This window comes from Phocoena phocoena, chromosome 11, assembly GCF_963924675.1.
Source record: "Phocoena phocoena chromosome 11, mPhoPho1.1, whole genome shotgun sequence".
In the NCBI taxonomy this organism is placed as follows: domain Eukaryota; kingdom Metazoa; phylum Chordata; class Mammalia; order Artiodactyla; family Phocoenidae; genus Phocoena; species Phocoena phocoena.
The window spans coordinates 80,077,600-80,096,865 of NC_089229.1; the positions used below are offsets into that span (position 1 = coordinate 80,077,600).

A 19,266-nucleotide genomic window follows, 5' to 3' on the forward strand; every position below is an offset into this window, starting at 1 on the left:
TTACAGCAGGATCTGAAACGGGACCCACTAAACATGGTCTGATACCTAGAGAGTTGCTTTCTTATATACCTGTGTCCTAGACTCTATGGAGATTTGTCAAAGATTATGATGGCCAATGAATATAGCCTTTTCCCATTATGACACTGTAATTAGTTTCCTTTAATTCCATTTATTTACCAAAAGTCTATTCTGTATCTTCTTGTTTGTCTTTGTGCTTATCAATGGATTTCCAAATTTAGTGACTACCATAGGGTGTCAACATATACCTCAAGTTTTGTTTGATTTCAGGCTAATAAAATGTCTAACATTTTCAAGTTTACTCATTTCAAAAAAGTTTTAAATTTGATACATCGATAGAGGTTCACAGTTATTTGCACTGAACCGAGGATCAATAGATGTCCTTTAAACCATAGCATTTAGAGGTAAATATCATACTTATAACCTTTGGTCTGCTTAAATAACATCCACTTAATAAAATGTTCTAGAGCAGGGCCATAGAACGGAAATATAATGTGTGCCACATGTGTAATTTAAAACCTTCTAGTAGCCACATTAGGACGGTAAGAAAATAAAATTAACTTTAATGTTTAATTTGGTATATCCAAAATATTTGAACTGTAATCAATATAAAACTGTTAATGTGATATTTTATATTCCCTTTTTTCATACTAAGCCTTTGAAATCTGGTATGCACTTTACATTCATAGCACATCTCAATATGTATTAGCCATGTTTCAAGTACTCAGTAGCCACATGTGGCCAGCGGCTATCATACCGGACAGCGTATGTCTAGCAACAGGCTAATGCTCGAGTCCTGCGGGTCAGAATCACAGAATTAGAACTGGAAGTAAATGGAGAGATCAAACCTCTTTTTACAAATAAGGAAACAGAGGTACAGAGAGTTTAAATGACTTGCTTGAGGTCACACAGATAAATTTAGGTTGAGTGGGCTCTCCTGATTCCAGGCATGCCTCTCACTTCACTACATCATTGTAGGTAATTCTCAGAATTAAAAAAAAAAAATAGGGCTCCCCTGGTGGCACAGTGGTTGAGAGTCCGCCTGCCGATGCAGGGGACACGGGTTCGTGCCCCGGTCTGGGAAGATCCCACGTGCCGCGGAGCGGCTGGGCCCGTGAGCCATGGTCGCTGAGCCTGCGCGTCCGGAGCCTGTGCTCCGCAACAGGAGAGGCCACAACAATGAGAGGCCCACGTACCGAAAAAAAAAAAAAGAGTATTCTTTATAGGATGTTTTCATTAAACTTATATTTTTCAACAAAACATAAGAACTTAATTGGTAGGAGAAAAAAGTAATATAGTATAAAGCATAAAAATACGTCACTCCCAGTAGCAATCAAATATAAATAGAATGCATTTTGAAGAAAGCACTGAATTTAGAGCTACAGTATCATACAGTGCATGGATTGGATCCTGGGTCCAGGGCAAAAGATAAATATCAGAGTAGGCTACTAAAGGATCAAAGCCTTCAATTGGCTTTCCATCCATAAGTCTATGGGATAACCTCTCCTCCTGCAAAGACAGAATTGTTACTGTGTAAGCAGCAGTGGCCAGCCTCTGGAAAGTCTGCCTCTCAGATCCCTGCATCATGAAGTTTTGCCCCACCTGCTTTGGAGGTCATGCAGCCACAATGACCTATCCTGCTACCACTAGCTTAGGCTGACTCTGGAGGTCTAGCCCGACCTGCAATGGTCCAGATCCCTAAAATGTTACATTTGTAGGCAGGCCTCTCTGGCTTAGAGAACAGATGTGATCCTTCACGCTTCTTCAGACTTAACTGTCATGCTTAGGCCACTGCAAACCAATATATCCCCCATCTTGTGAGGGTTTTTTTTCGGCTTATTCTAAACCTAGATGTCTCCCAAGCCCTCAAATGCCAGAACCAGGAATGGTGCTGACCCTCTGACATTACTGGAACATTGCATCGGCTCAAGACAATAGGCCAATACATCTTTGCCCACACAGCCACTGCAAATGTCAAACGTGAAGGAACATTTGATTTTGGTTGTTGCCTGTTGCTATGTTTGCCATTAACGTGTCTGAAAGTTCTAATCTATTACTTACAGCCTACGGAAGTATGTGAGGTCAAAAGAATGCTTTGTTTTCGTGGGGCTCTGAGGGAAATCTGCTGGAGATGTACAGCACCACATAGAAAAGGAAAACTGGATTTGATCCCCATATCTGAGCCTCAGAGTTTCCCCATTAGTTTCCTAGACTATCATTACTTTCCCTGTGGGACACAAAAGAGAATATATGGGAACACACGTAGTAAACTAGAAAGAGCTATTAAAACCATAGGTATTATGGAAGTATGATCTTCAAAAAGGTAGCTATACATATAGTATTTTATTTTTGGTTTTTTGGGGGGTTTTTTTTTGGCCGCGCTACACTGCTTGCGGGATCTTAGTTCCCCGACCAGGGATCAAACCCATGTCCCCTGCAGTGGAAGCGTGGAGTCCTAACCACTGGACTGCCAGGGAAGTCCCTACATACAGTATTTTAAATATCCTTAATTCTTGCCCTCAATTTGAGCTACCTCTGAATTAATTACTGGTTTAAAAAATGCTCTCGATTTTTAATTATAGCTAGAAAGTTGGTTTTTAAATTCTTTCTCATTGCCTCATGGTTTCAAAAACACACTTATATAATAACTACCTTTGGTTACAGGCAATAGTAACTGTAAATGCCTAATAATTTAAAAAGCCAACAACTGTTCCTAGGTCAGTTAACTAATCATTTAACCAGTGAGACTACTGCTTTCTCAAATGTGTATAAAGAAACTGGTTTATATACATTAAACATTAAAAGACATATGAACTTAATTGTGACATTACACAAGGCGTTGACTCTGCCTGGGCCTGTTTCTTCCTCTAAGACTAATCCTAAAGGTTGCTAAAAGCCTTTTCAGCATCAAAACCCTGTTCTATCTGTAAAAAGAATCTTGAGTGGTTATACTAAGACTAAATCTTATAGGCACAGGTTAACCACCACCAAGCTGTAGGGCCCAAGATCTTTCCTTTTCTGTAAGCAAAGCTGAAACTCTCTCAGCTTTTTTTTTCTTTTCTGAGTTTCAAATAAGAAATCATCTCACTTAAAATCCATCTCAAAGTGCTCAAGTGAGCATAACTATCGTGGCTCTGTGCTTGCCCAAGTCTACAAAGACTGAATACAGTATTCACTGTGATTACCACTACAAATTGCACTGTCCCTTTATATTTTTTTTGCGATACGCGGGCCTCTCACTGTTGTGGCCTCTCCCATTGCGGAGCACAGGCTCCGGACGCGCAGGCTCAGTGGCCATGGCTCACGGGCCCAGCCGGTCCGCGGCATGTGGGATCCTCCCGGACCAGGGCACGAACCTGTGTCCCCTGCATCGGCAGGCGGACTCTCAACCACTGCGCCATTGGGGAAGCCCTGCACTGTCCCTTTAAATGTTCAAGTACTCATCGTTTTCTTAAAATGGATAAGCCCTATCCTCAATTAAGGAAATACACAAGGAATGGAAATGTTCCAAATTACACAAATCTTCTATTATAAATCAATTATAAATGAATCTCAGACACAAGGAAGATGTCAACACATTAAATTCTCCAAACTCAAAACAACTGCATCAAAAAATAAAAACAAAACCCAAACAAGATACATGTGGTATTCTTGGTTAGAAAGACTTTAGCAAAAATATAGCAACTAGTGGGTTTTAAGCTATGTCAGTGAGTAAAGTGGTCTATAGAAAATTTTGAGAATTTGAAGGGAAACATCACATTTCCCTGTACCCCTGTGAAAGTCAGGAGCAAATCTATAAAAACTGGTCAACCATTAATAGGAATAAAAGATAAAAACAGTATCAGTACAGTACAGAAGAATATATAGTTTTTTGTAAGCGAAATGCTTCAAAACGTTTCTCATGTTGAGTTAAAAATCAAATGCTAGAGTGCCCAGTGTATGTCACTGAAGTCCCCAGGGTCTCCCAGCCCCCCCTCTGCTTCTAAGTAATTCATGAAGGCAGCCATGGCCGTGTCGTCATTGTCACAGAGGGCATCAAAATCCAGCTGGGCACCTTCTCCTATTGAATTAAAATACAGGCTTATGTAAGTACATTTGGAGGTTAAAAAATGAGTTATCATCAAAAATGGCAAACCAAGGCTAGGATACCATACAATGTATTATTGAAGGCAAAGTATACGTCTTCAATTGCAGAAGCCTGATACATTTTTAAATGGGTCGCCTATTTTTATAACAATCTGCTGTCAGATAAATTGAGCTTCACTCATCTGATGCACGTAAGTGAGCTAGTCTACGAGCTTTCTAATAGAAAGTAAAGGCTAAGAGGTACAGACTCCCAGACAGTTGGAAGCTAGGGGTTGGGGTTTATTCATGTGGGTATATAGAGCCTTGAAGGAGAAATTTAACTTTAATCTGCCTGTGAAAATACTCTGCTTGTTTAACCCCAAAATGAGAAGGCTGAGACAAAAGCATCTTCCCCCAAATTTGAAAGACTCTTATAAAAGTGGGGGCGGTCCCCAGATTTTCGAGTGAAAAAGGAAATAAGGAGGAACCATGGAAATGAGATTTAAATCAGAGATAAGGAAGAGGTTCTAGAAATTCAGGGTTAAAACACAGCTACAGATTAATCGAAGTTTTCTAGGTATCGTTCAAAGCACAATAAAATTTGCGATGATTAATATGTGGCTCTCTGTGAAGCTGACGTCCAGGTTCCTTCAAGTCCTCTGATTCTCTTTAACATATATTTTCAGGAGATCAGAGTCAGTTATGGGGGGGTATAAAATTGTGTCATTTCAATTTTCTTCATTTGGACTTTGCATAAACATAGTTAAAATTAATAATTACACCTTAAACATTTTATGATTGGTATCTTTAAAAATTCTTTTTCTTAAGAATGGATATTTTCCCCTAAATACAAGAGCTTCAGTTTTATTGAAATTGTGTGTTTTAATAATACCCATAACTGATTCAGTGGATAATCAAATTTTCAATGACAGGTCCATTAAGCAGCATACACTTAAAAAGTAACAGCATGATTACTGTATTTATGATTTTGAATGAAAAACTCTTAGTTATTTTTACTGAAGTATAAAAAATATATGATAATGTGTTAGTTTCTGGTATACAGCAAAGTGATTCAGTTTTATACATATATGTTTTATATGTATAAAACTGAATCATTTTATATAAAATATATATGTATTCTTTTTCAGATTATTTTCCATTATAGTTTATTACAATATATTGAATATAGTTCCCTGTGTTATACAGTAAAACCTTGTTGTTTATCTATTATATATATAGTAGTTTGTATCTGCTAATCCCAAACTCCTAATTTATCCCTCCTCGCCTTTTCCCCTTCGGTAACCATACGTTTGTTTTCCACGTCTGTGAGTCCATCTCTGTTTTGTAAATAAGTTCATTTTTTTAGATTCCACATATAAGTGCTATCATATGATATTTGTCTTTCTCTGTCTGACTTTACTCAGTATGATAATCTCTAGGTCCATCCATGTTGCTGCAGACAACATTATTTTTTACGGGTGAGTAATATTCCACTGCGTATATAAACCACATCTTCTTTATCCATTCATCTGTCAGTGGACATTTAGGTAGCTTCCACGTCTTGGCTATTGTAAACAGTGCTGCTACGCACACTGGGGTGCAAGTATCTTTCTGAATTAGTTTTCTCCAAATATATGTCCAGGAGTGGGAATGCTGGATCATATGGTAGCTCTATTTTTAGTTTTTTAAGGAACCTCCGTACTGTTTGCCATAGTGGCTGCACCAACTTACATTCCCACCAACAGTTTAGGAGGGTTCCCTTTTCTCCCCACCCTCTCCTGCATTTATTATTTGTAGACTTTTTGACGATGACCATTCTGATCGGTGTGAGGTGATACCTCACTGTAGTTTTGGGAAAAATCTTAAAGTTGTTTGCATCTCTAGAAATTTCCTAAGCCTGAAAATATAGTGATTAAGAAAGAGTTTTTGGCAAACCAAAATGGCAGGCAGTTGCCAAAGAAAACTTACCAAGGAGTGGTTCGTGCCTATGGGGAGCAACAGCACTTTGGTTTTGCTTTGTAGCCTGTAGCTCCCCTATTTCAGAAGGACTTAGTGTAGTCAGCTCCTTATTTGACATCTGTAAAGAAAGAATAATAAATAGAAAGTTTCCTATTTGAGTGAAATAAAGACCTCTTAGCAGTTTTCAGATGCGGGTACTCTGACAATGCCACCACTGCCATCAACAACATGGCAGCTCACACTTCGTATTCTGTGCTAAGTACTCCACAAGCATCATCTCGTTTCATGTTACACATGTCGTGAGGTCAGGCATCTGAGGCCTAAGGAGTCTAATATCTTGCCCAAAGTGTTGGAGCCATGATTCTAACCCAAGTCTACCTGACTTCAAAGCCCCCGCATTATTCATAACCATAACTGAATTACATACATAAGGAAAAGTTTTCGATTAAAAATGAAAAGCTATTTCAGTTTTTTAAAAATGATGATAAAACAGTATCTCATATGAAACTACAATGGGAAATACTTTTTTGGAGTAGGGAATGGAGTAAACCAGAGACTTTTACCAAAATGTTATCATACTGTTAAAATAGTCACAGGACAAACAATCTAATGTTCGTGTAGCTCATCATAAGAAGAAATCATTTACCTATGTTGTCTTATTCAGTTGATGAACTTTGCCATAGAATGCCTATATAACGTACACTACTTGGAGATGCTTGTGTGTTACAAGGACTTAAATCCCTGTTTCTGGCATATTGTCCGGCACAAAATAGGTACCCAATAAACATTTGCTAAATGTATGAGTAAAACTGGCAAATACTAGATCAAAAGCCTATATTAATATAAAAAGATATTTTCAAGTTCCCTTTTGTCCCTGGTCAGATTTAATTTCTCTTTTCTCCTACATTCTTATACCACTTAGTTTATATACCTACTTTAGAGCTTTCTGTGGTCTGGGGTACATCAGAATTGTATATGGGTCTTCCACATTTTCAGCAGTATGTTCAGTCATTTTTGTATGTGCAACAATGCATTTCAAATAGCATTGTTTCTGCCCAATTCAATTGAATTAAATAGTAGGTAGTACTTAATTTGTAGCTTATATTATTTAAACATCTTTCCAGACCCTAAGGAGTATATTTAATCCACGGAATCGAATCTATTAAAATTACAATAATAGCTACCATTTATTGAGCACACATTGTGTCCCAGGCACTGTGAAGTTTTTGTTTCTTTGTGTATTAAATCATTTAATTCACACACCACTCCAAGAGACTGGTGCTATTATTAATCCCTTTTTTACAAATGAGGAAGTTGAGGTGCAGAGTTTAAATAACATGCAGGAGGTTACCCAGAAGTAAGTGTCTGAATCACAACTTGGACCCAGATAGTATGGTCCCAAGCGACTTCACTCTTAACCACTATTCTACATTGCCTCTTAAAAACTCTGAGCTAAGTAGAAAGGGTTCATTCTTTACAGGATGGCCTCTTTTCTCAAAAGAAATAATCAACAAGGAGCAATGTTATTGTCCATTTATTTCACGAATATTATCACTTACAATGGTACTTACATTCCTGCAGTTTATAGTGTGAGTATCTTTCAATAAATCTGTTGGACTTGAATCATCAAGGGATGAAGAAGACTGTAACCTTCAAAAAGTGACACATAAAACATTTTTTGTGTCTATTTATATATATTTTAGAAAATTTTCTCCTTTGAATACATAATCTACTGATAAAAATACAGGGAGGAACATAAGACTGAATATCACAACAGTTTTCATAATCAGACTGACTCGCTCAGTGCCAGACTTATTTTTGACTATGGAGTGCTGAAAACACTAAATAGAAACAAACTCTGAGGTGAAAGCTCTTAAGTAAATCACGTTACCTGTCTTAATACAGCACGTGGCAAAGTAATGGAATAACAACATGGTTCAAGACAGGCATTCAGCTCCTTATGAAAAGCAGAACTAAGAATAAAGAAAGATTTCCTAACATCCTGCAACCTTTTTTTTAAAGTAGAAAATGCGTCATATTTTTACTGTAATAGGTCATCCCCAGGTCCAAAATCAATGGAACACATAAAGACAAAAACATAATCATACGCTTTGATCATAAATCTCTTCAAGACTCTTCAAGACTTAATATGTAAAACTGACAGTGTCATATAATATTATGAGCATATTACTAAATGCTCAATTATGTGAAACATAATGGCATAAACATAACTTTATGTCCTTTTGTATTCCCAAGAAGGCAACTGACAAGAAAGTACAGAGGGAGAAATTAAAACAGAAGAATGAAATGAATTAGGTAGGAAACACAGACAAAAAGATCAATGACACTTCCATGTCTTAGAGATTTTTCACAATGTAATGTATATAGCTTGGCTGGCTTCCCATCTGTGGTTCATGGTTTAAAATCACCATCTGCTCAACTAGCCTTTGTTTAAAGATGAAAACTATCTGCCCCCACATGCACATCACTACCAGATTAATCTTCTGAAATATGGCTTTCTTCATATTAGTCACTGGGCAGAAACTTGCTATTTAAGTCCCTCCACTATTTGACTTCACCTTAGTTAAAAGTCCCTTTAATCAAGTTAAAACTCAGTTGCTCAGCAACCTGACTCCTCTCTCAGTGAATCTCCTTGATGTTTGCTGAAACCACCATGCTTTCTCCCGCTCACCTCCATACATTGGCTGAGGTGCCTCCATATATAAATGCTCTCCCCACTGCATCCTGCAGCTGCATCCAGCTAGCAACTTTGGCTCAATTTCCACTTTCCCTACGAATCCCTTCCAGCATATACAGTCAAATGATTTTCAACAAGGGTGCCAATACCATTTAGTTGGGGAAGGGACAGTCTTTTCAGTAAATGCTGTGAGGAAACTGAGTATCCACATGCAAAGGAAGTCGGACTCTAACCCTATTCAGGGTAATGTTTTGGTCGAACTTTGTCCTACTTAGTACAAGTATTTACAATTCACTCCAGAAATACATTTTAAGCTTTTATTATGGAAAACTTAGATATAAAAATAGACAATATAATGAAATCTCATATACCCACCAAACAGCTTCAATAATTATTCTTTCCTAATCTTGTTAAATGTATTTAACCTGAACTCATACTTCCCCTCTCCTCCCAGACATTTCACCATTTAATCTGTGAATACTTCTCACTGCAGAAATACTGATTTAATTGATTTTGGGGTGCTGTCCATGATATAACTGTTCTCTGCAGGTATTACACATATCTCTTAAAAATAACTGAATTCCAGGGGCTTCCCTGGTGGCGCAGTGGTTGAGAGTCTGCCTGCTGATGCAGGGGACACGGGTTCGTGCCCCGGTCCGGTAGGATCCCACATGCCGCGGAGCGGCTGGGCCCGTGAGCCATGGCCGCTGAGCCTGCACGTCTGGAGCCTGTGCTCCGCCAACAGGAGAGGTCACAACAGTGAGAGGCCCGCGTACCGCAAAAAAAAAAAAAAAAAAAATTGAATTCCAAAACATTGCCTTTCTCAAATCCAGAAAAATTCTGAGTTCAAAACCTATCTGGTCTAAAGGGTTTTAGATGAGCAATTATGGGCCTGTATATACACATATTCACATATATCCACACATATCTTTCTTTTTTCTTATACAAGTGAGTTATTACACATGCTATTCTTTTGTTCTATTCCTGTGCTTTTTTCTATTAACCAGATAAAGCTCTTGCCATATTAGCATAAACAGAGCTACCTAATATTTAACTGTTGCAGAGTATGCCATTGTATGGATATACCATAATAAGTTATGGTTATGGTAAAGATTTAAATATTTAAATCACTACTTAAATAGTGCAGCAAGAAACAGTCTTGTTCATGGGTCTCTGCGCAGTTGTGTAAGAATATTTGATCCTGGGGTAGAGTTGCTGAGTCTGAGATCATATACACTTATATTTTTGATGGGTGTAGTCAAATTGCGCTTCAAAGAGCTTGCACTAGTTTATATTCCCATGGACAGTTTAAGAGGGACTGTTTCCTCAGACTCTTACTAGTATCACCAAACTTTCAAATCTTTGACAATCTCCTAAATGAAAAAAGGTATGTCATTATTGTTTAATTTTGTATATATATAATTTTAACTGTGAGTGGGGTTGAGCAATTTTTAAAGTTTCTTGGCCATCTGTACTTCTATTTTCTATTTATGTCCACTCTCTAAATTTTTTGTTATTGAGTTATTTAAATGACTCCTTTAATAACTTTACTCTTTATTCTACACATAAAGTTTAATATATATAAAATTATACAAAGTTTTATATAAAGTTCAATAACTTTATTCTTTATACTATAAATCTCTTCATGTATTAAGATAATGAGTACATTTTATCATATGAAGTACATTTTCTGTGTATAATTTGTCTTTTAACCTTGCTAATTATAATGGTTATAGTTATGTTTAAGTTTTGAGTTTTTATACAATTAAATTTATCCATTTTTTTCTTAATAAATTCTGGATTTTGTGTGATATTTAGAAAGGACTTTCCAAACTATGCTGCTACTGTAAAGGTGATCTTCTCTTCCATTATATTATTGAACTGGTTATTGTTTGCTATAGGAAACCTATTGATTTTTTAATATTGGTTTTGTAAATATGATGATAATTTTGTGAAAGTATTTGCAGCAATAAAACATTACCTTTGTAAGTCCAGAAGTTCACTTGCAATATCTGTTCTGATACTACCAGCACCAAGTACCGTTCCCGTAGACATTCCAGGCACACTAATGCAAGACTGTCTTGAGGATCCTAAATAATAACAGAAGGAAAGACTCAATAGAGGGCTTTAAAAAAATATATAACTTTGGTCACTACCTTTCTTTCAATTCAAATATATTTCCTATTTCCCTCTTTAAAAGTAATAAACCAGCTGCATCCTAAAAGGTTAGAAATATTCATGCTTACATTACACACATAACTCATGATGGGTTAAGATGCTTATGAAGAGTGATGTGAATCAAATATGTGGAAAGTCACTGAGGGTTCAATCATGACCTGTAACCTTTGAGTACATACAGTTCCTTTCCACTTTAACCTCCACACTAAAGCCAGAGCAATACCACTGTTTTTCTTTTATTGAAGTACAGTTGATTTATAATATTGTTAGTTTCATGTGTATAACAAAATGATTCAGTTATATATATGTATGTATATACATTCTTTTTCAGATTCTCTTCCTTTATAGGTTATTACAAGATATTGAATATAGTTCTCTGTGCTATATGGGAAATCCCTGTTGTTTATTTTATATATAGTAGTGTATATCTGTTAATCCCATATTCCTAATTTATCCCTCTCTCCTCCGTTTCCCCTTTGGTAACCATAAGTTTGTTTTCTATGTCTGTGAGTCTGTTTCTGTTTTGTAAATAAGTTCATTTGTATTACTTTTTCAGATTCCACATGTAAGTGATATCACACAATATTTGCCTTTCTCTGAAGTGACTTACTTCACTTAGTATAATAATCTCTTTGTCTATCCATGTTTCTGCAAATTGCAATATTTCATTCTTTTTTTATGGCTGAATACTTTATTTTAAATATTTCCCAATATTTTAATTTTTCTTTACACAAATAATATGTTAAAATATTCCTGTGGTAAAGAACTAAGATAATCCCCCTTAGTGCTTTTCATTAATTTGACCAACAGATATGTGAGTGCCTTAATATATAAGGAACTATGCCAGCTGCTGGGGATGATAATGAGTAAAACACCACTCCCACCCTTGAAGAACTCACAGTCTAGCAGTGAGCCAGTTGAGTGAACGAATAATTGCAATACAATGTAAGATTATAACAGAAGTGTGATCAAAGTACTGTGGGAATTCTGAGGAGGATAACTCAACCCACTGAAATCTTTTTTTTAAATGAAACTCTCTAGGAGTTAAGCCAGCATTTTATTTATTTATTTATTTTTGGCTGCGTTGGGTCTTCATTTCTGTGCAAGGGCTTTCTCTAGTTGTGGCAAGCGGGGGCCACTCTTCATCGCAGTGCACGGACCTCTCACTGTTGCGGCCTCTCTTGCTGTGGAGCACAGGCTCCAGACGCACAGGCTCAGTAGCTGTGGCTCATGGGCCCAGTTGCTCCGCGGCATGTGGGATCTTCCCAGACCAGGGCGCGAACCCGCGTCCCCTTGCATTGGCAGGCAGACTCTTAACCACTGCGCCACCAGGGAAGCCCCTGAAATCTTTCTGATTTTACCTTGAAATTTTTCCCTCTCCAAGACAGAAAAAGATGGTAACTTAATAATAACAGTCTTAGTAATAAGTCTCCATCACCTAAAACTAACTTACCTTCTGATGATTGAGAGCTACAAGGAAGTAATGATGTTTCTCCAGTATCACTATGTCCCCTAGAATTAAGAAACACCATAGGTGATTTTTTTTTAAGGTGAAGGAAAATGTTAAAGCAACTACATTAAGCTCTGTGTATTTGAATTATCAGTTTTTGACCTATTTGTGTTTTATATACATATTGTTAATGTCACCACCAGAGACGGAGGTATTGATGTGCTAAGTACCAGGGCTTTTGCCAGATGTCACATTACCCTGTAATGTACATGCTTCCAAATATACAAACTCTCAGCTCATATTCTAATGATAAGGAGACAAGAATTATTGGGATGAATAATAGAATTATTGGGATGGGTAATTAGTACCTGCTGGAGGCACTAAGAATTGGGGGGCTCTTTTTTAAAATATTGTACATAAGGAAATAGAATTGGTTTGATAAAACCTTATAGCAATTTTAAAGAGAAACATAGAAAAATAATACTTAGAACAAGGCCATGCTAGCATATTGAGCAAATCAGGAAAAGCTGGCTCTCCCTTCAGGCTGACACAGCCATAGACCAGGGCTTGGAAGGCAGTGAACGGGCAGGATTTGTGCTTATCCCTCAGCCAAGTACTCCTGTACAAGCATATGTGCTCCCAAGGCTCAGAAGATGGACATGCAAAAATGATGTGGAGGACAAAACTGTTTCTTACCATTTTAAACAGTTTAAAGCCACATCCACATAGTTTTTTGGAAGGACAAAGCAAGGCCGTGAAGGGTTCAAAACAATTGCCTGAATAAATGCATTTACTGTCACATTTTATACTAAGCCAAAAGGAATTTTTTATGAAAGGGCAAACTTTTAGCTTAACTCTGAGAACTAATGCCAATGAACAGTGAATGAATTACTCAAAATATATACTCAAATTCCAAAGCCAGAGGATCACACAGGGTTTTTTTTTAAATTGAAGTATAGTTGATTTACAATGATTCAGGGGTACAGCAAAGTGATTAATATACATATACATACATGTATACACACATATTCTTTTTCAGTTTCTTTTCCACTATAGGTTATTATAAGATATTGAATATAGTTCTCTGTGCTATATAGTAGGTCCTTGTTGCTTATCTATTTTATATATAATACTGTGTATCTGTTAATCCCCAATTCTCGATTTATACCCCCCTTCCTCTTTGGCAGCCATAAGTTTGTTTTCTATGTGAGACTATTTCTGTTGTGTAAATAAGTTCACTTGTATCATTCTCCAGATTCTACATATAAGTGATATCATATGATATTTGTCTTTCTCTGTCTGACTTACTCCACTTAGTAGGATAATCTCTAGGTCCATCTATGTTGCTGCAAATGGCATTATACTCAAGTTATAAAGCCAGAGGATTAAACAGGTTTAATGATTTAGCAAGATGAAAAGAGGGAAGCAAAGATACTCATTTGAAATCAATATAAAGGTCTTAACAACATAAAAAATTACTTACAAAACTAAAGTGTTGACAGACACAATATATTCCAGTTCTTTGGTCCAAGGATTTGTGAAACTAAACCACTGGCTTTTTAAAGTTACGAAAGAGCCATCTTTTGCTCTGAATTTGTATGAATCTGTAAATATTTTCTCTTTACTCTGTAGAACTTAACAAGAAAAGAAAATAATCAGCATAACAGTCTACCACTATATAAATCAATCCCTTAAGGATTAATTCAAGGTTCAGATTTCACAGGAATGAAAAATTAAGAGTTGAAGTTGTAATTAAAAAGTACCAAAAGACGATCCCACTCAATGCATACCTGCTTTGTGCTTGTCAGTCAAATTACTATGGTCATCTTGATGAAAATATTCATAACAAGAAGTTCCCAAAAGTTCCTGAGGCAGATATCCTAAAATTGCCGTTGCCCTGGTTTTAAAATTAAAAATAAAGTTCAGAATTGGTGAATGTATCCCCTTCCAGAATACTGTTGGTCCATACATGGTCAGGATAGTAGAGAAGTAGACCGGGGGGATGAGTAACCCATTTGCTTTACTGGGCTCCTTTGGCTGCCCTAGACCCAGATTAGAGCTGCAAAGCAGAATGGACACCTAGGCACCAGGCTACTCCAGAGGCCACCTACCCAATCCAGGGTATACTATTCCTACCATTCACCAATAAAATTGTGGCCATAGACCATGCCCAGTTTCTGCACCATTGGCTAAGAAATATTTCAAGTTTACAATCTGGCTTGAACAAGTTTACTGGTATATCCATATCCTTATTTCACTTAAACTTTATTTCCTGTTCTAAAGCCTTAAAAAAAAAATCTAGCCGTGCTACTAAGCCACATTTTTTTTTTTTTTTTTTTTTTGCGGTACGCAGGCCTCTCACTGTTGTGGCCTCTTCCGTTGCGGAGCACAGGCTCCGGACGCGCAGGCTCAGCGGCCATGGCTCACGGGCCCAGCCGCTCCGTGGCGTGTGGGATCTTCCTGGACCGGGGCACGAACCCGTGTCCCCTGCATCAGCAGGCGGACTCTCAACCACTGCGACACCAGGGAAGCCCCTAAGCCACATCTTTAATAGCCTTAAACATCCCATTGAACTCTAATCATTATGGCACATAAATGTTTACCTTTGATCAACATAGACAAATTGTCCATTCACTGCAAAACGGGTAATAAATTCAGTTGGTTTCACTTTAATCTCTCCACTGTTCTGTGGGACAATATATGGATGTAATCTTCCAATGGCAACAAGGCAGGTAAAATTACTACTGTCTTTCTTATTGTCCGCTTCTTCTTCCATTCCAACAATATTTGGAGGCCAGTTTCTCAAGTAACCAGTGCAGTGGATAGTACAGAATTTTCTATGATCTAATTCAAAGGTTTAAAAAAAAAAAAAAGCATTTGTCAACTATATCACAATAAAACTAAAAAAAAAGATAAAAATTTAAAAAGCATTTGAACCATTATGAATTCTTAAATTTGTTACACTGACATTTATAATAGTTATAACTGTGCTATGAAATAGTCTTTAAATATGCTAAACATGAAAAGGGAATAGGATTGCATTAAAAAGAAATCATCAATCATGTTTACTTAACAACTTCATCCCTAATGGGTTATTTTTCTCAAGAATTAACCTATACATACTACATCAAAATGATTGTTTTAATTTCGGTTTAAATAGGTCTATAGTTATTTTGTTATTTCCAAGTTAATTTTTTAAATTACAGTACTTTATGTATTAGAAAAAGTTAAACTTCATGCTCCCTTGCTCTCAGCTACAGAAGTATTGTTTTCAGCTTATTTAAATTTTGGTATAATTTATATTTATAAATTTAAAGGATACATGGATATATTTGTAAATTTCTTATGTAAGCACTTATAATGGCTAATAGATACATATGATTATAATAGATTATAGAGACATTTCAGAGAACATTTAGAGGAATTTATAATAAAATGTAAAAAACTTGACTCAAATTTCACTTTTCAAAAAAATCTTAAGCAATTAACTCAAGAAAAAGCTCATCAAACAGATCCAACCAGAAAAATAAAAAATTGGAAATAATCCATATATTCAAATAACAGGAAATGCTTAAGAAAACAATGACAGTATAAAAGATAGGCAGTATATGGCAATCTACAAAAAAGTAACTTAAAGGTTAAAAACGGGGGGGAAAGCTGATAAAAATTACTCAAAACAGTTGCTCGTGATAAGATTTAGAAAAGACCAGAACAGTCATTGTTTTAAGTTGGCACCTGTTGCTAAGACTGTTACTACAAATCTTTAAAAAAGAAAAAAATTTTTTAAATGGAAGATATGGGCTGTCTTAATTCTTTTTTTTTTTTTTTTTTGCGGTACGCGGGCCTCTCACTGTTGTGGCCTCTCCCGTTGCGGAGCACAGGCTCCGGACGCGCAGGCTCAGCGGCCATGGCTCACGGGCCTAGCCGCTCCGTGGCATGTGGGATCTTCCCGGACCGGGGCACGAACCCGTGTCCGCTGCATCGGCAGGCGGACTCTCAACCACTGTGCCACCAGGGAAGCCCTGGGCTGTCTTATAAGATAGCAACTAATAGTATTAGCAAAGGTATAAAGAACACTTTATGTGCCATGCTCTGTTTTAAGTTCTCTAAATGAATAATTCATTTATTCTTCTTAGTAGTCCTATGATAGGTTCTAGTATCATCCCCATTATCTCAGGAAACTGGGAGTTACTGCCAGGGTCACAGCAGGGAAGGGTGGAGCTGAGGGTTTACATCCAGACAGGCTGGCTCCAGAACTCCCTCTGTGAACCACTACTGTGGTGCTACTTGATGGTAGTGAGTGGCTGTCACAGAAGGTGTTCAAACAGGAGTTGCCTGAATGATGGAGGGGGAGTACTACAAAAAGGTGTTCCAGTCAGAGGGAACAGCCAGTGCAAAGAGAGTCAAAAGCGAGCAGTCAGAAGCAGCTGAAGCATAGTCTGTGATGGGGAAGTGGCAGAATAAAGCAGGGAACAGATAGTTTAGCTCTTGTAAGCCCTGCGTAGAACCTTGTATTCAACACCTAACAGACATCATCCCCTCCACAGCCCACAGATACCTTAAATTACATGTCGTTATCTCTTCCAACCCCAACCCAAGCCTTTATCACTTATTCCCTATCCTGCTTAATGACACCACAGTCAACCCAGGTAGTTAAATGAGAAACCTGGGCTCCTCCCTTCACCTCACCCAACATCCAAGATATCTTAAAGGAATTAAAAATTGGGGTAAGTGTAATACAAGGTTTTCATTCATATTAACAAAATTAGATGGCAGTCAAAAATAAAAAGGTTTACATCTGTGACAACATGGGTGGACCCTGAGTATATTGTGCTGAGTGACATAAGTCAGACAAAGAAAGACAAATACCATGTGATTTCACTTATATTTAGAATATAAAAAACAAACAAACAAAAACCAAAATAAATGAACAAACCAAACCAAACAAAAGCAAACACACAGATACAGAGAACAGAGTGGTGGTCACCAGAGGGGTAGGGGAGAAGGAGAGTGGGGGCAGAGGGGAGGGCAAGATGAGTAAAGGGGAATCAACCATATGGTGATGGACGGAAACTAAACTTTTGGTGGTGAGCATACTACAGTGTATACAGAAGTAGAAATATAATGTTGTACACATGAAACTTATATAATGTTATAAACAAAAGTTACTTCAATAAAAAAATAAGTTAACTTTAAAAAAGGCTTATAAACTGAGTTTGGCATTTCTGATGATGCTTGCAAATTTACAAATGATACTGACAAAAAATATTCTACTCAATGGAAAATATAGACTGAAAAATGTTTTAAATTTACATATGGAAGCTCATCACACAGAACCTAGCCTCTTTAATTCTTCTCTAAAAACAGGATTACTAACAATTTCCAACTCAATCTGTCCCTCAATTCTCACCTTGAACATTTATTCAGTTGGCAAAATTCTAGCTGGGATTGTGTAATTCCATTCACTATTGGAATCTGACCCATTTGATCAATTATTTAAAGTTTTAAAAAATCCTATTAAAAAATCCTCTTGGGGAGTGCTTCAAGATGGCGAAGTAGAAGGACATGCTCTCACTACCTCTTGTGAGAACACCAGAATCACAACTAACTGCTGAACAATCATTGACAGGAAGACACTGGAACTCACCAAAAAAGATACCCCACATCCAAAGACAAAGGAGAAGCTGCAATGAGATGGGAGGAGGGGCGCAATCACAGTAAAATCAAATCCCATAACTGCTGGGTGGGTGACTCACAGACTGTAGAACACTTATACCACAGAAGTCCACCCACTGCAGTGAAGGCTCTGAGCCCCACATCAGGCTCCCCAACCTGGGGGTCTGGCAACAGGAGGAGGAATTCCTAGAGAATCAGACTTTGAAGGCTAGCAGGATTTGATGGCAGGACTTCGACAGGACTGGGGGAAACAGAGACTCCACTCTTGGAGGGCGCACACAAAGTAGTGTGCACATCAGGACCCAGGGGAAGGAGCAGTGAACCCAGGGGAGACTGAACCAGACCTACCTGCTAGTGTTGGAGGGTCTCCTGCAGAGGCGGGGGGTGGCTCTGTCTCACTGTGAGGACGAGGAGACTGGCAGCAGAAGTTCTGGGAAGTACTCCTTGGCCTGAGCCCTCCCAAAGCCCGCCATTAGCCCCACCAAAGAGCCTGGGTAGGCTCCAGTGTTGGGTTGCCTCAGGCCAAACAACCAGCAGGAAGGGAACCCAGCCCCACCCATCAGCAGTCAAGCAGATTAAAGTTTTACTGAGCTCTACCCACCAGAGCAACAGTCAGCTCTACCCACCACCAGTTCCTCCCATCAGGAAACTAAGCACAAGCCTCTTAGACAGCCTCCTCCACCAGAGGGCAGACAGCAGAAGCAAGAAGTACTACAATCCTGCCGCCTGTGGAACAAAAACCACATTCACAGAAAGAGAGACAAGATGAAAAGGCAGAGGGCTATGTACCAGATGAAGGAACAAGATAAAACCCCAGAAAAACAACTAAATGAAGTGAAGATAGGCAACCTTCCAGAAAAAGAATTCAGAATAATGATAGTGAACATGATCCAGGACCTCAGAAAAAGAATGAAGATAAAGATCAAGAAGATGTAAGAAATGTTTAACAAAGACCAAGAAGAATTAAAGAACAAACAGAGATGAATAATAACTGAAATGAAGAATACACTAGAAGGAATCAATAGCAGAATAACTGAGGCAGAAGAACGGATAAGTGACCTGGAAGACAGAATGGTGGAATTCACTGCTATGGAACAGAATAAAGAAAAAAGAATGAAAAGAAATGAAGACAGTCTAAGAGACCTCTGGGACAACATTAAACACAACAACATTAGCATTGTAGGGGTCCAAGAAGGAGAAGAGAGAGAGAAAGGACCTGAGG

The 19,266-nt window shown here is 37.7% G+C and overlaps 1 protein-coding gene across 1 annotated transcript in view; it reads right to left on the reverse strand.

Moving 5' to 3' along the window:
• Positions 1–3,941: 3,941 nt before the first annotated feature.
• The window catches only part of BMAL2 (basic helix-loop-helix ARNT like 2), a 73,796-nt gene continuing 58,471 nt past the window's right edge, over positions 3,942–19,266 (reverse strand). The window contains exons 11-18 of the mRNA XM_065888196.1: positions 14,972–15,212; positions 14,159–14,265; positions 13,852–14,002; positions 12,372–12,430; positions 10,722–10,830; positions 7,614–7,692; positions 6,052–6,160; positions 3,942–4,078 (exon numbers count right to left, since the gene is read on the reverse strand). Coding sequence (XP_065744268.1) covers positions 3,942–4,078; positions 6,052–6,160; positions 7,614–7,692; positions 10,722–10,830; positions 12,372–12,430; positions 13,852–14,002; positions 14,159–14,265; positions 14,972–15,212 — 992 coding nt within the window. The remainder of the gene's footprint in view (positions 4,079–6,051; positions 6,161–7,613; positions 7,693–10,721; positions 10,831–12,371; positions 12,431–13,851; positions 14,003–14,158; positions 14,266–14,971; positions 15,213–19,266) is intronic.